The sequence below is a fragment of the Clupea harengus genome, chromosome 12 (genome assembly GCF_900700415.2).
Source record: "Clupea harengus chromosome 12, Ch_v2.0.2, whole genome shotgun sequence".
Classification (NCBI taxonomy): Eukaryota; Metazoa; Chordata; class Actinopteri; order Clupeiformes; family Clupeidae; genus Clupea; species Clupea harengus.
In genome coordinates, this window is record NC_045163.1 from 16,492,186 (window position 1) to 16,506,572 (window position 14,387).

Consider the following 14,387-nt stretch of genomic DNA (forward strand, 5'->3'; position numbering starts at 1 on the left):
TGTGGTTACAAGCATTATTGCATCTTTTGCATCGCAACATTCTATTGATGCGACTGCGTAATAGGCGAGTTCTGTATTTATATAGTGGCTAAAGGACTGTAGCTGAATATTTTTTTTAATGCATTAAATTGATAGATTGCAGATCACTGTGCAGGACAACCTGATATACTATTTAAGGATAAGTACACAATATAGTACATTTCCATTATGAAATGGCTGCCTTCAAGGCACAGAGGAACTTTGACACAAAAGGAAGGAAACTTGGAGGGTTGATTTGACTTCACAAATGGACATTGTGTAATGAACATGTTTATGGGAGAGCGCTACATTATTTCAAGCGGAAACTGGGAGCAGTTGGCGGTTGTGTAACACTGAGGCCTACTTATTCTCTTCCATTAAATGTACTGGTGTAAAGACATCACAATAAAGAGCATAGATTATTGCAATAAACATAATCCGCATTCTCGTATTACTTTATATCTTTTGATAAAAAAAAAAAATGACAATGTAAGTCAGCTGGACTTATGTACAACATGAGCTATCTTGGGGAATGTAATGAACCAGGTAACTCCAAAGGTCCTTAGAGGCTGAACATGACGAAAACGTAAACATGACGTAAACTTCCAAATTATGATTGTGTTCTGTTAGTATAAAGCTTACACTAACGTAACATTCACACTATTGTAGACGTTGTAGTTAAAAACACATATTTTATGAAAGACCACTGTGAAAAGAACACAGGAAAAAAAGATGAATTCTGTGTGGCATGATTCCTATTTTAAGTGACAGCTGTCCCTCATATCTGAAGACTACTCAACTCTACGCATGCGCTGTTCAGTCGGGGTTTGGTTTGTGTTTACAGCAGCCTGAGTTCTGTTGATGGTTAATGTAATACGATGTTATGTCAACCATCTTCGGAATAAACACACATTGTGGACACAGGTAGGTAGTGTTCTATCTTGTTATATGTCGTAATTTAATGCTATGTGCTTTCTGAAATAACCAATTAAAGACTTCAGTAACGATAAAAATGTTTAATGGGATGTAGCTAGCTAACGTTAGCTCGACATCAGCTTGCTCGCTACTGCTAAGAACACTATAGCTAGCTAGCGTACTAGCCAGTAAGTCAGTGAGGTTCTCATTTACGTTAGCTTGGACGCTAACAGTTTACCAATATACGTTGGCTAACCTAGCTTATGCTAACCAACTGGGGTCGCCTTTGCAGCACAGGCCAGGTGTTTGGTACAATTTTACTATGCTAACATTAGACAGCGTGTTTTCTTTCAGTTAGCAAATGTTATTTTAATGATACATGTTAGCTAGGGATGCTATGGTTGCATAGATGGCAACGGGACACACTTTTGAACAATATATACTTATCGCTAGTAGATAACCCAACAGTCTGACGACTCGACTGTTTACATTTTTGGTAGCCAACGTTGTCTGTCATGCATTCTAGTAAGCAAGCCGCTAGATACCTTGTGACACCAGCCAGTGTTGACTAATGTTAGCTAACGAGGTAGGTAGCTCGCTAGCTGTCTAACTGCATAGCATAGAAAAACTAGAACTGGGATCCATAGGCAGTTACTGGACAGGTAGTATTTTGTATGAAAACATGCAACTGTTCGTCAAATCGACACTTTGGGATAACACATAATTACGAGTTAGGCAGATTAATTTAGCAGGATATCAAATGCTGTTTTACGGTTGACTAATTCGATTCGTCCTAAATCAAACTGCTAACCAGGTCTCCAGCTGGGGAGGTAGCTAGCAGTTCAGATCTGGTAGACAGACAGCAGTATTCGTAGCAAGCTAGCAAGTAGGTTTACCATTTCTGCAACGCTGCATTGACAATTAACGTTGAGGTCCTAGTTATCTTGCAAGATAAGCGTGCATTACAGCAGATCTGATTAGCTCGCCCATGTTAGTTAACGTTAGCTGTGTGTGTACTGGTAAACGTACCGGACCGAAATAGTAAATACACCCATCAGATGCAATTATTCCGGGAATATAAAATGATACAATTACCTATGTCGTTACACTACGAGCAATATAGATATATTTCTCGCTATGCCTCTAACCCAGCCATTCTCAAAGACTGAGTTAGACGCATGTCAGCATGTTAGGAAAGACCTAATGATCCCATCAGCGTTTGTGGGCATGCATGATCATGGCAGAAGAACCACCGTAAGCCTATATTGTTTGTTACAGGATATAGTATAGCCTAACTGGTTGTGGCTGTAACCTGGTTGATGTCACCACCATTTGTGTTTAATACAGGCAATAACACGAATTGGCTATTTTTTTGTGCGATATGAAGTGATATGTAGTGGGCGTTATATTTTTGACAGTTGGTGGTGATTGTTTATGTCGAGTTGCACTGCACGCTATGATTCTTTAATGGTGGAAAAGGTGTGGGGGTGGTCTGAAGTCATTCCATGTAGTTCCCAATACAGAAGGGCTTTCATGGTTCCCCCTACTTAAAAACGAAAGAACTACACAATGTAAACAAAGATCATACAAAAATGTTCTGCTCCAGAGAGAACAAAGTTTTAAATGACTTGTCACACCGTCCCGTACCTGTGCCGTGCAAATATTTACCCAAAGTCAAATATGACCAGTAGAAAGAGACACACATAGAAAGAGCGACGGAGAGAAAGAAAAAGAGGGAGAGTGTGAGTACATAGAGGACACAAGAGCAAGTTTTCACTGCAGGTGTGCAAGCAGGGCCGAAGTTGAACTATTCAGTGGGTCTTTGATAGTTGATCTCTTAGTATCCCATCGGCTCAGCACGGAGCATGTAAGCTATTCCCCGGAGGTTGTCAAACACATGGCCGCTGTAGCAGCACAGCTCGCCTGCTGTCTCAGTCTGGGGACCTGACATGTGGGTTTGACTGTCCACTCTGTATGTCAGGGCACCGTTGCATACTTGTGCTTCTTTGGCGACCAAGAGCAGGAGGCACAGTGAGTGAGAGACCCATTGGCCCTGGGTGCTTTGCCACGCATAACCAACTACAGTGTGAATACTTGAAATCTGTTAGGCTCGATGGTGTGTGGATGCTGCTTAATGCTGAATCAGTGTGCACATGATCAGTGTGATTTTGCAGTCCTTCAGTATATTCTGCGGTTTCGTTAGATGCTTATCAGTCACCCCGGCTCAACAAAAACCAGTTTATGTCTCTCTCTTCCTCTCTCTCACTCTCTCATCTGCTCTCTGTCCTCTCTCTCTCTCTCTCTGTCTCTCTCTTTTTCTCACTCTCTCTCTCTCTGACCTGTCCTCGGCTCACCTCTTGCACTCTTTCAGACGCTCTCTCTGTCTCGCACACTCAGCAGAAGTGGCGTTGTTGCATGCCTCGGTGCTTGACTGCATGCACAAGGGCTCAGGTGGTCTGTCGGAATAACAGCTGCCTAAATAACCCCCCACCCCTCCACCCGATTTGAGCAGGGAAGCCTCTCTCACTGTTAAACACATACACGCATGCACACATGCAGTCACGATTTTGTGGTGGGAGAGAAATTACAATGGTCTAGATGAAAAGAGAGAGACGGGCGTGGATGAGAAGCCACATTACATCGGTGTAGGAATGTGTGCGTGTGTTTGTGTATGAGACCCCTGTACTCAGCCCATGTGCCGTTCTTCAAAGCTTTCTCTTGCCCCGTGACGGCTGCTGTCTCAGCCTGCCAGTGAGAATCTACGAAAGAGGAGTTAACCCCTGTCAGGCTCCCTAGTCACCCTGTGAGCAGGTTAGGCGGCTGGGGAGAAAAGAAAGAAGAAAAAAAAAAACAGAATGAAAAGAGTGGGTTACCATGGCAATGGAACAGCTGACTCCAGGTCTGGAGGAAGAAAGAATGCTCTTTGCTCTCTCAGTACCCCCCCTCCCCCCCACACACACACACTTCCTCTTCCCTCTTTCTCCCTTTTTCTTTCCATTCCTCCATCAGCCTTCTCCTTGTTTCTTTTCCTCCAGAGACAGAAAGACAAAGAGGTAGGGATAGACTGATAGAGACAGGGAGGAAGATATGAAGATGGAGAGAGATGGAAACATCAGCTAGTGTTTCGCCCAGTGCCTTCAGTTGTCTGCCGACAGCCGTCTCTGTTTGGCTGCAGTGTCCTGAGGCTGGTGCAGAGGAAGGAAGCGCATCACAAGGCCCCCATTATGATCTGCCAGTGGGGCCGCAGAACAGAGTGGCACTGTGAGGTGGCATAGAACACTGCCCTTACGCTGGATGTGTGTGTGTGTGTGTGTGTGTGTGTGTGTGTGTGTGTGTGTTTTTGTGCGCGTGTGTGTTTGTGCGTGTGTGCGTGCGTGTCTTTGTCCATGAGTGTTTTGCAGATTTTTTTTGTCAGTTTCATGCATGCTTTCTGCAGGTGTAGGCTATAGGGCATTGAATCAGTGTCCTGTCGTTTGTAGATGGCTGATAATTCACGTCAAATCACGAACCCCTTAATTTTGTAACGTTTTTCATAGTATGTGAGGAATGATGTATGAGTGAATTTGAGTGCCTACTGAAACTGATCTCTTTCCCCAAACATATTATCCCACACAAGTCCTCAAAAGCCAGCTTGGGAAAGTAACCTGGCCTTATAAGGATGGGCAAGGCAGATGCTTTGCCACAGGTCGGGGATGAGGTGTTGTGATCATGGTAACTCATTTAATGTTGTTTCTGGCAGCTGCTCTGACATGAGCTCTGGTGACTCAGGCAGCTTTTTGATCTTGTGCCGAGTTCCCAGGTGATGTCATCACTGAACTCTGGGCCTCGGGTCCAGTAGAACTGAAAGGGCACACGGACGAGCTGGTCTAAAAAAAAAACAATCTCTTGACCCACAATCCCACTTAGTACATTTACATCTCTTCATTTAGCAAAGGTTTTTCCTTAAAGCATCTTAGAGTAGGCCTACAGGTAGGGTACACCCTACTTCACAGCCTCTGGTATGAACACTTCCTGGGAATTGACATTGGTGTAGTGAGCACCAATATTGTGGACGTTGTCGTTGTCTGCCAATTCAGCCGCATGAACTTTAATCCAATATCACAAATATTTATCCTCATTTAATGCCAAAGGAAATGTGGAAGATGAACAAATGTGTGTCACTGGTGGAGTGCATAAAGTTGCCCTTTCAGCACAGCACAGGAAATGATACATAGCCTGTAATAAGACATGGCTTCAGTGAGCTGAGCACATTCAGAATGAGAGAGTCAGTCTCTTCTACAGGAGTCTTTTATTTACGCCTTCACACGGATGTTCAGATGTAGGACTTTCATGTCGGCTCATATTAAAACAAGTAGGCTAGTGTTTACATATTTGATCAGAGTCCCATCGATTATATTTGTATTTTTTTTTTAGGTTTATTTCTTTCTCCTTCCTTTTTATAGTAAGTTATGATGGTGTCACTGAAGATCAATAGATGGTTGCTCAAGTTGGCTGGCAATTTTAGTGATTCTCCTAAATGAACACGTGTGTAAATGTATTTGTTTTTGAGTCAGTTACTAGCTGTGTTTGTGAGGCCTGAAGACTCCACTGAAAATACTGCATGGTTTTCTATGAAATGGAGCATCACTTAATCATTATTCAAGACTGCCAAAGAAGTAGCCCGTACACGTACAAAGCTTGGGGTCCCGTAAGGATTTAGTGACCGTGCCTCACTCATATGATGAGACGTTTACCTCCTCCGGTTTCTCAGTTGGTGCAGGCAGGCGTTACCAACACCAAAATCATGGGTGTGATGCCCAGGAAACATACTGGAGAAAAATATAGCTTCTTCCCTTCCTGGACAATAAGTCACTTTAAATAAAAAAGGTCTGCTAAATTGATAAGTATAAGCCGCAGGGTTGTCCAGATCCTCTGTCCGGCTTTCATGCCTGCGGCGATGGTTTATTTCCGTTGGAAGGGAGTGGACTGACTGTGTGCTCTCCCTAACCTGTTAGTTGTCCACAGGGAGCTTTAGTCTGAGCGTGAGGGATCGAACGTTCTTCTTCTGCCTCCTCTGAAGTCTAAATTGAGTTGAGTTCACTGGCAACACGAAGCCTGCATAATGCACTGCTGATGGATGGAGCCCTGTCTTTGACTGTTTCTCACAGTCTCTGAAACGCACGTGTACACACGCACAACACACACACGCACAACACGCACACACACACACATGCCAGTGATAGATACTGCCAGCCTCTGCTGTAGACTTGAGTTAAAGGCAGCCCCTCTCAGCCTCAGACACAACCACATCCAGGCAGTAGATGAGGTCAGCTGACCTACAGCACATCTAATTCAGCTACTTTAGATCTCCTCCACAAATCCTCTCCCAACTAGCTGCGTGTGTAGGGTGAGGTCAAGGCACCAACAGCGTAAACAAGGCCTATGTCCTGTGCACAGTAATAGGCCTCATGAATTTCACATTAAGGTTTGAAGGATTTTTATGGAGTATCTCATCCATCTCTTAAGTATAATTTTTGAAAGGTTATACTAATTGGAAAGCTGTGCACAAACAGCATACAGATTGTCATGCATTTGTTAGTTGACATCGGTCCATTACCATTGTATTTGCTGCTTTAAGACATTTAACATAGCGTTTTCTTTGACCTATAATGAAGTGTTCGATACCACTCGGAACTCGGATATTTCCAACTCTGAAAATTACTTTAGAACAGCACTTAAAGTTAGAGCTCTGAAAAACATCTGTGAGTTGTGTCATTTAATACATTTGACATTGTTATCAATATGCCAACAAACCTAACAAAGTTTAACAGAGACCTTGACTACATCAAAGTTTAAAAACTTTTGTATGTGTGAGAAAATGCATGTGTTTTATCGTAGTATTGAATCGGGTACCTGATCTGATAGAAAGAAAATTCTCTGATGACTCATCTGCATGTTATTGTGTTTAGATTTAGCTTGAACGCTTGAGCTTGAGTCGGAGCTTTGCAAATATCATGTGGGACGTTCCGAATTCCGAGTTGTCTCGAATGCGCCAACATATGTTCAGAAATAATCTAGCCCACTTGTTACTTCAAAAGCAATGACAACTGTACTGTACCTTGCATTTATAGCTATGTTCAGACTCAAGCAAAGTTGGTGTGCATCATATACAACATTTCCTGCCTAACATGTTGGATTAGTACATTATTATGAGGTAATCTTGCTTCAGGTTGGTTAGCTGCTAGGCTGCGTCACACCCCTATCCTGCCACGCCGGCTCTCCCTTTTACACAGACGTCGATTCCGCTCTGTGACTCCCTCCGCTGCCGGCTCTGAGGCGCACTGACAATGACCCTTCCATTCCGTGTTCGTACGTTCTATACAGAATGGCGAGGCGGAATGACAGCTCAACATTCCCGCCTTGAACGGGCCGTATAAAAAGCCCCAGTGTCTCCCCGGCCAACACCCGGGATGTCACTGTACTCACACATCCCCTGGTACTCATCTAACGTCTCTAGGGTCTCTCTCTCTCTCTCTCTCTCTCTCTCTCTCTCTCTCCCTAGCTTGCTCTCATTCTTTTCTTTTACTCGAGAATGATGGGGACAAATAAAGCCTTTCTTTTTTTTTGTCAGTCAGAAATAAGCATATTATGATCATGCGGCTTTGGACGAGCCTCATGTGGCGTCTGAAGTGAGTAAAAACGAAGTGAAGCTGCATTGAGCACTGCACACCAAAAAGGTTTGCTGTTACTTGCAGCTAGTGTTTGCATGTGTGTGTGTCTGTGTGTAATAGTGTGTGTGTGTGTGTGTGTGTGAGAGTACGATGCCCTGCAAATTATTTTGCTTCTGGTGCAAACAAACAGTAACTTCAGGCAACTTGCAAGTCGTAATGCCTTGTACTTTTAGCTCAAATTAGCGCCTCACATACACACACACACACCCCCCCCCCCCCCCCCTTCTCTCCTCTTCCTGTTGGTGCCTGGCGTCTCTCTCTCCCTCCCTCTCTCTCTCTCTTTCTCTCCCTCTCTCCCTCTCCTCATCTTGTTAATTGCATCTACTCTGGTAGTGTTCCTGCCTGGCTTGTGTGTTTGAGACTTAAAGGAAATTGAGACTGTATCTTTTCAGAATAAAATGAAAATGCCCTGTATTAGTATTGGCAACGAAGCTGTTTCCTTTAGACCAAATGGTTTGTGTAAACAGCAACTCGTGTTTGTGCTTGTGTACGTGTGTGTCAGGATACCAGTGGCTCTGAGGTCAGTTGTTCCTTATAGGAAGTGTAGCACAATGGCCTCTGTCGGGCAGCTTTGTTTGTCATTTGAATATTGCTATGGCGATAGCAGTTTCTTTTTTTTTTAAGTAGTTTAGCACGGTTCAGGTGATGCTTGCCCATCATCACACTCTTCTTTCTCATGGACACACACAAGCACACACACTCCCTCTCTGTCCCTCTTTCTTTCTCTGTTTTTCAAACACACTCTTTTTTGAACTCACCCACCCTTTGCCCACTCACTCTTTTGTTGTTTATCTCTTTCTCACTTTCTCTCCCTCTCTCTCTCACACACACACACACACACACACACACACACACACACACACACACACACACACACACGTACCGGCCTGCTCTCAGGGGCACTTTTGTTTTCACATCGCCATGGCATCACATTACATCTCCTGCTTAGACTGCAGCACTCAGCTGAGATTTGACATCCCTGAAGCCAGTTGTAGCAGTATCACAGCTCAGCCTCTCGCACACGCTCACGCTCACACTCTCACTCTCTCTCTCTCTCTCTCTCTCTCTCTCTCTCTCTCTCTCTCTCTTTCCATCTCTCTCTATCGGTGTCTTTCATTATTTCTCCCTTCTCTCTGTCGCTCTCATTCTGCCTCTTCCTATGTTATGACACCACCTTCTGTCCTCTCTCTTCTCTCTCTTTCCTCTGTCCTCTCCATTCTAAGTGTGAACCCAGTGGCCTGGTGCTGTATATAAAAACGATTGGGTGTAGTGACCTCTACTGGCTACTCTGAAGTAATTGCACCTATTAGGACTCGAGAGTGCCCCCTGTTGGGCATCAATGACGCTGAACTTTCTTTAACCTCGGCTACTACACTGCATCTCAAGTGCAGTGGACTTTTTCCAGAGTCTTCATTAGACATCGGAGTTCAAATTGCTTCTCATGCTCCCTCCCTCCCTCCCTCCCTCCCTCCCTCATTGCTTTTGTTTGATTTTGTGCTTCTTTTTTTGTTTTGTTTGTTTGTTTGTCTTTGTTTCTATTCCAGGTGATTTTACTCATTTAAACCTCATTCATGAATGCGCCTGGCTTGGTTTAGCAGTCATGGATGACAAGGCCTCGGTTGGGAAAATTAGCGTGTCGTCCGACTCGGTGTCCACCCTCAACAGTGAGGACTTTGTGCTGGTGTCCCGGCTGGGGGACGACACCCCGTCCACTAATAACGGTAGCGATGACGAGAAAACAGGACTCAAGGTAAGAGCACCCGAGAGTAGACTAAGACTTAAGATGTAAGACTAACGACTAAAGCTGAGATTGGATGTAGGACATGTTTTGTACACCCGTATGTAACAGTTGTATGAACTGATTTCAAAATAAGGTTTCATGTAAAGTTTTTGCCAGTTTTAAACCATCGCCACTTGTCCTGTAGACTTTCTTTACCATGTTTATGTGTCAAGTACACCAACTTCAAACTTCAGGTTGTCTACATCTGTACACTAGTTGTAATCGTTTGCATAGAACAGCCAATAGAATCAAGATGACTGGGCAGGGAAGAGGTATAGAAATAGAAGAAGTATAGGACTCTTGATAGGTATGTTTATAGGAGAACATCAGGGAGCATTCATATGCATCACCACTGTTACTACAGTGCCAACATACTCTGCTCAATGATAATTAGGCACCATGTACACCTCGTATTTGACACACTCTCACATTGTGACCCCCCTACTCATCTATCTATCTATCTATCTATCTATCTATCTATCTATCTATCTATCTATCCATGTCTACCCCCTCCCACACACACACACACACACACACACACACACACACATACACACACACTTACACTTCACATACACACACGACAGATGGCTCTGCTCATTAAAACTTGTCTGAAGTCTGAATGAACGCACCCTTAATGAACTCTTCAACCTCCTTCTGTACATATCCTTATGTTTGCCATCCATTCAATGCGGACGCGTGTGTCACATCTACCTGTGAAGAGGTCTCAGAGCAGCGTTAATTACACCCCACTGCTAATGCCAGCCATGCTATGAATGTCAGAGAGGGACAGCTCCATTAAGCTCTCAGACACCTGTGTGGGAACTAAAGAGCTCTAAGCTTACATTTACATTTAATGACTAAATGTAATAAAAGTGTCTGTTAATAGTCATTATTAATAGACCCTTTTATCCAAGGAGACTTGCAGTATTGTATGGTAATACAATTTTATCAGTGTATGATTCTTGGGTATCAAACCCACTACTTTTGTATTATAGTACCATGCTGTGGTTAGCTGAGTTACAGGAATAGAGATAATTATGATGGACAGAGATGATTATGAAGTCTTTCAGTGAGCTAAATGTGGCTTGGTAAGTTCACAAGGGCCAGTGGGAAGACCTGATGCATGCAATTCACTGAATCCTTGGGAAGAGAATAGGTACATACTGCTCAAAGTTCATTCTGTGCACTCTCTGAAAGGAAGTTGTCTTGGAGATGCTATGCAAGGGCAGGATAGTATCATTCCCCTTTTGTGACTCTTTCACTATGCTCCATCTCTCCATTTCCCTTTCTTTTTCTGTGGTCACCCTCTCCCAACACTGCTGCTCTCGGAGATATTTTGTGTGTGTGTGTGTGTGTGTGTGTGTGTGTGTGTGTGTGTGTGTGTGTGTGTGTGTGTGTGTGTGTGTGTGTGTGTGTGTGTGTGTGTGTGTGTGTGTGAGAGTGTGCACAGTGGTTCATGCTGCAAGGTTAAAAGGGGTTTTAGCCAGTGCAGTGTGTGGTGGTGAGGCTGTGCCTGCAGTAGTGGAAGCTGATACTCTTATCAGGAGGGATAGGCCGTGCCGTCTCCGGGCTCTCTGATGACACACACACACACACACACACTCAGACTCAGACACACATATATCCACTCAGACATTCAGACCCACGCACACACACAAGCACTTACACTCACACTCTGACTTGCGCACACACTCACACAAATGTGCACATGCTCAGGCACACACACACACACACACACACACACACACACACACGTGCACTGGTATTATGCCCACAGCTCTGCACTAATGCCTTATCTTGTTTCACCTCTCTCCACTCTGCTCTTGTCCTCTGTTGAAAGCAGAAGGAAGTGGTGAGTGGGAAGGGATTCAAAACTTACATGAAGTGTCAGCCCACCCAGCCACACACACACACACACACACACACACACACACATACAAATGCACTTTAATACACACATGTAAAACATGCTCACACCAAACATGTACTAAATGCATGTGCATTTAACAGAAATACACACATACAGGCACCTGCTTCTAACTTCCCCTTATGGCTGTCTCAGGTGTATCAGACACGCACACGCACACGCACACGCACACGCACACACTCACACATGCACAGACCTACTGTATCTATTTTATCACCCTGTTTTGTCGCTTTGTTCCTTGTCTCACTGTGTTCTGCCATCTTTCATCCATTTTGTTTCTCGAGGCCAACCTGTTCTCCTGTAGTCAATTTTTTTTAATCATTTTTTGCACCCACCTTGCAAGCTTCACACGTCCACACCGTTGTACTTTTCATCATTATTGTCACACATGCATGCTCGTGCGCGTGCACACACACACATGCACGCGCACACATACGCATGCAACCTATTTTCATTCCATCATCTTCTTGCCTGTGTGTCCACTTCCTCCTGAGGTGGATGCATAGAGGGGCATTACATGCTTACAGAAGCCCATACACTCTTCCCTCCTTGGACGCATCCTTGTCCGCGTCCTACGCCTGCTGTAGAAGCACAGTTATTGTAGGACTCTGTGGCAGTCACCAGAGGGCGCTCTAACTCCTCTGTTCAGGAGTCTGTAGAGTTTAGACTGAGATTTCCTTTGTTAGACCTTGTTCCCTTGTATCACTCTTTCTTTCCTGACTGAAAAAAACTCTCACTGTGTCCTCTAGGAAATGTAACTTAACCTAACCCATTCTCAAAGTCTCAATGCTTACTGTTCACACATGGCTGCATTTCTCTCTGTGTAACTTTCATTAGCTGGGTAACACAGTGTTAATGTCCCCCTTAACCTCCCCACAACTCAAACACACGCATACACAAACACACACACACACACACACACACACACACACACACACACAACATATCCCCCCCTCCCCCCCACCCATCCTGTCAGAGGTAGAATGGGTCTGTAGCGAAGGTTCTAAATGTGTTGTTTGTCACGCAGGTGATTTCTGAGGAAGGGGTGCGCTTGAAGGTTAGTCTTTCTCTCTCTCTCTATCTCTCTCTCTCTCGTCCACTCTCACTCTCTTTCTCTCACACACACTCATTCTGTGTCGTGGCTCTGTGGTGACACTATTTGTGCCCTTCGTGTCTCTTTCCGAAGACAGTCTCTGCTCTGATTTGTTCAGTCATGTTTAGTGATTGCTGTTTTTGGCCTCCTGTGCAGCAGTGGTTAGTCCCCCCAGCAGCCAGTGGGCGCTAGTAGGACAGCTACAATGCTGTGCTTCTGATCTGTCTAGCTGCAAACGTAGACTGCCACCTCCCTGTACCGCCACACACCTTATACATGCCAATAAATGTTGTGTAGACTAGCTTCTCGTGTGCGCTCTGTCCCATTTGAAGCCTTTGGCGGCCTCTTTGGCCACACAAAGGTAACTCACACAAGCAATACACACTCACACATACACTCACTCACTCACTCACTCACAGAGCACTGTTCCAACTGCCCCCCCCCCCCCTCCCCCCAGCTCACACACACACACACACACATGCTTGCCTGTCTTGTGTTTCTTCCCCAGCTTTTCTATTTGCTTTATGTAAGCCCCCTATTGATTTTGAAATGGTAAGATTTCCTCAGAACATCCCCCCAGAAACACGCCAAAGCAGCACAATACTCACTGTATAGTCATGACACTATTCACACTGCCTGTCCTGGAGCTGGTAAGTACACCCCCTCTGGTGGTCCGGGTAAGGAAGTGATCCGGTTTCAGAACCGCCATCAGCAACCCTCCTCAAGCCACTGTGATTCAGCAGCGTAATCAACCAATAACCTGTTTGATAGCCAGCTGAGATCCTGAGGGCCTCCAATCAGCTTCCTGGGCCCTAATGATTAAGTTGTGATCGTGGAGATGATCAGGGTGGCCTGTGGCCAAGAGTAGGTCTGTGCTCTTCTTCTGTGGTGGTCTTGGTGTCGTAGTGCAAATCTGTGCTTTGATGTCATTTGATTTTGCCTCTCAAGACTTGCTTGCTTTTTGACACTATGACTGTGTGTGTGTGTCTCTGTGTGTTTGTGTGTGTGTACTGGCCACATGTTTGTGTTGGTGGTGTTTATCGCATGTGTTCGAATGTGTATGTAAACATGTATGTGTATGGACATGCATGTTTGTTTGTTTGTTTGTGTGTGCGTGTGTGTGTCTGCTTCTCGTGTGTGTGTGTGTGTGTGCGCGTGTGCGTGTGTGTGTGTCTGCTTCTCGTCTGTGTGTGTGTGTGTGTGTGCGTGCGTGTGCGTGCGTGTGCGTGCGTGTGCGTGCGTGTGCGTGCGTGTTTGCAGATCGTGGGTAACGGTAGCGAGCAGCAGTTACAGAAGGAGCTGGAGGATGTTCTGATGGACCCATCGGTTGCCGACCTGGCGGGAGGGGGTGGCGACATGGCTGCAGGGGATCATGGGTACCCCACCACAGCGGCCCCGCCTCCCCAGCAGAGCCCTGCCCCCCTCAGCAGCGCTGCACCCAGTGCCCTGCCCAAACTAGAGATGGTGCTGCCAGTCCAGTCGTCTCAAGAGAGCCAGCTGAACGAGCAGTCATACAGGGGTGAGCGCACATGAACACACCCTCAGGCTGTTACAAAAATGTCTCACGAATATGGTACTTCAATAATTGCAAACTAGTAGTGCTGTCAAACAATTCAAAAATAACAAATGAATCGCACAATTCGCAGTGATTTAATGTTTTTTTTTTTTTTGTCCTTCGTAAGACTGAGGCTTGTAATAATGGATGTTTAAAAGTAAAATCGCGGAATTTATGTCGAATCACCTCAAGGGAAGTATATTTCAATTGAAATACTATTTTTCTACTTCAAACACAGATTCTCTCCTGTTGGCTTGAAAAGTATATTTGTTATATGTGTAGCATGTGAAGTGTGAAGGGACTTTTATTTTGAAACAGGGAGTGAGATGAAGACGTGCGGAGAAGCAGAGAACAAGTGCCTAGGTCAGCCAGTCGGTAGTTAGAGT

General features: G+C 44.9%; 1 protein-coding gene across 4 annotated transcripts in view; it reads left to right on the top strand.

Moving 5' to 3' along the window:
• Positions 1-803: 803 nt before the first annotated feature.
• LOC105902535 (rab GTPase-activating protein 1) overlaps positions 804-14,387 on the top strand; it is a 98,226-nt gene continuing 84,642 nt past the window's right edge. The window contains exons 1-4 of one of the 4 annotated variants that reach the window (XM_012830143.3): positions 831-942; positions 9,188-9,393; positions 12,381-12,410; positions 13,707-13,965. In XM_012830143.3, the coding sequence (XP_012685597.1) occupies positions 9,244-9,393; positions 12,381-12,410; positions 13,707-13,965 (439 nt within the window). In that variant the 5' untranslated portion in view covers positions 831-942; positions 9,188-9,243. Of the gene's footprint in view, positions 943-9,187; positions 9,394-12,380; positions 12,411-13,706; positions 13,966-14,387 lie in introns of all 4 variants that reach the window. The other 3 variants (XM_031577210.2, XM_012830152.3, XM_012830161.3) reach the window with 3 other exon arrangements.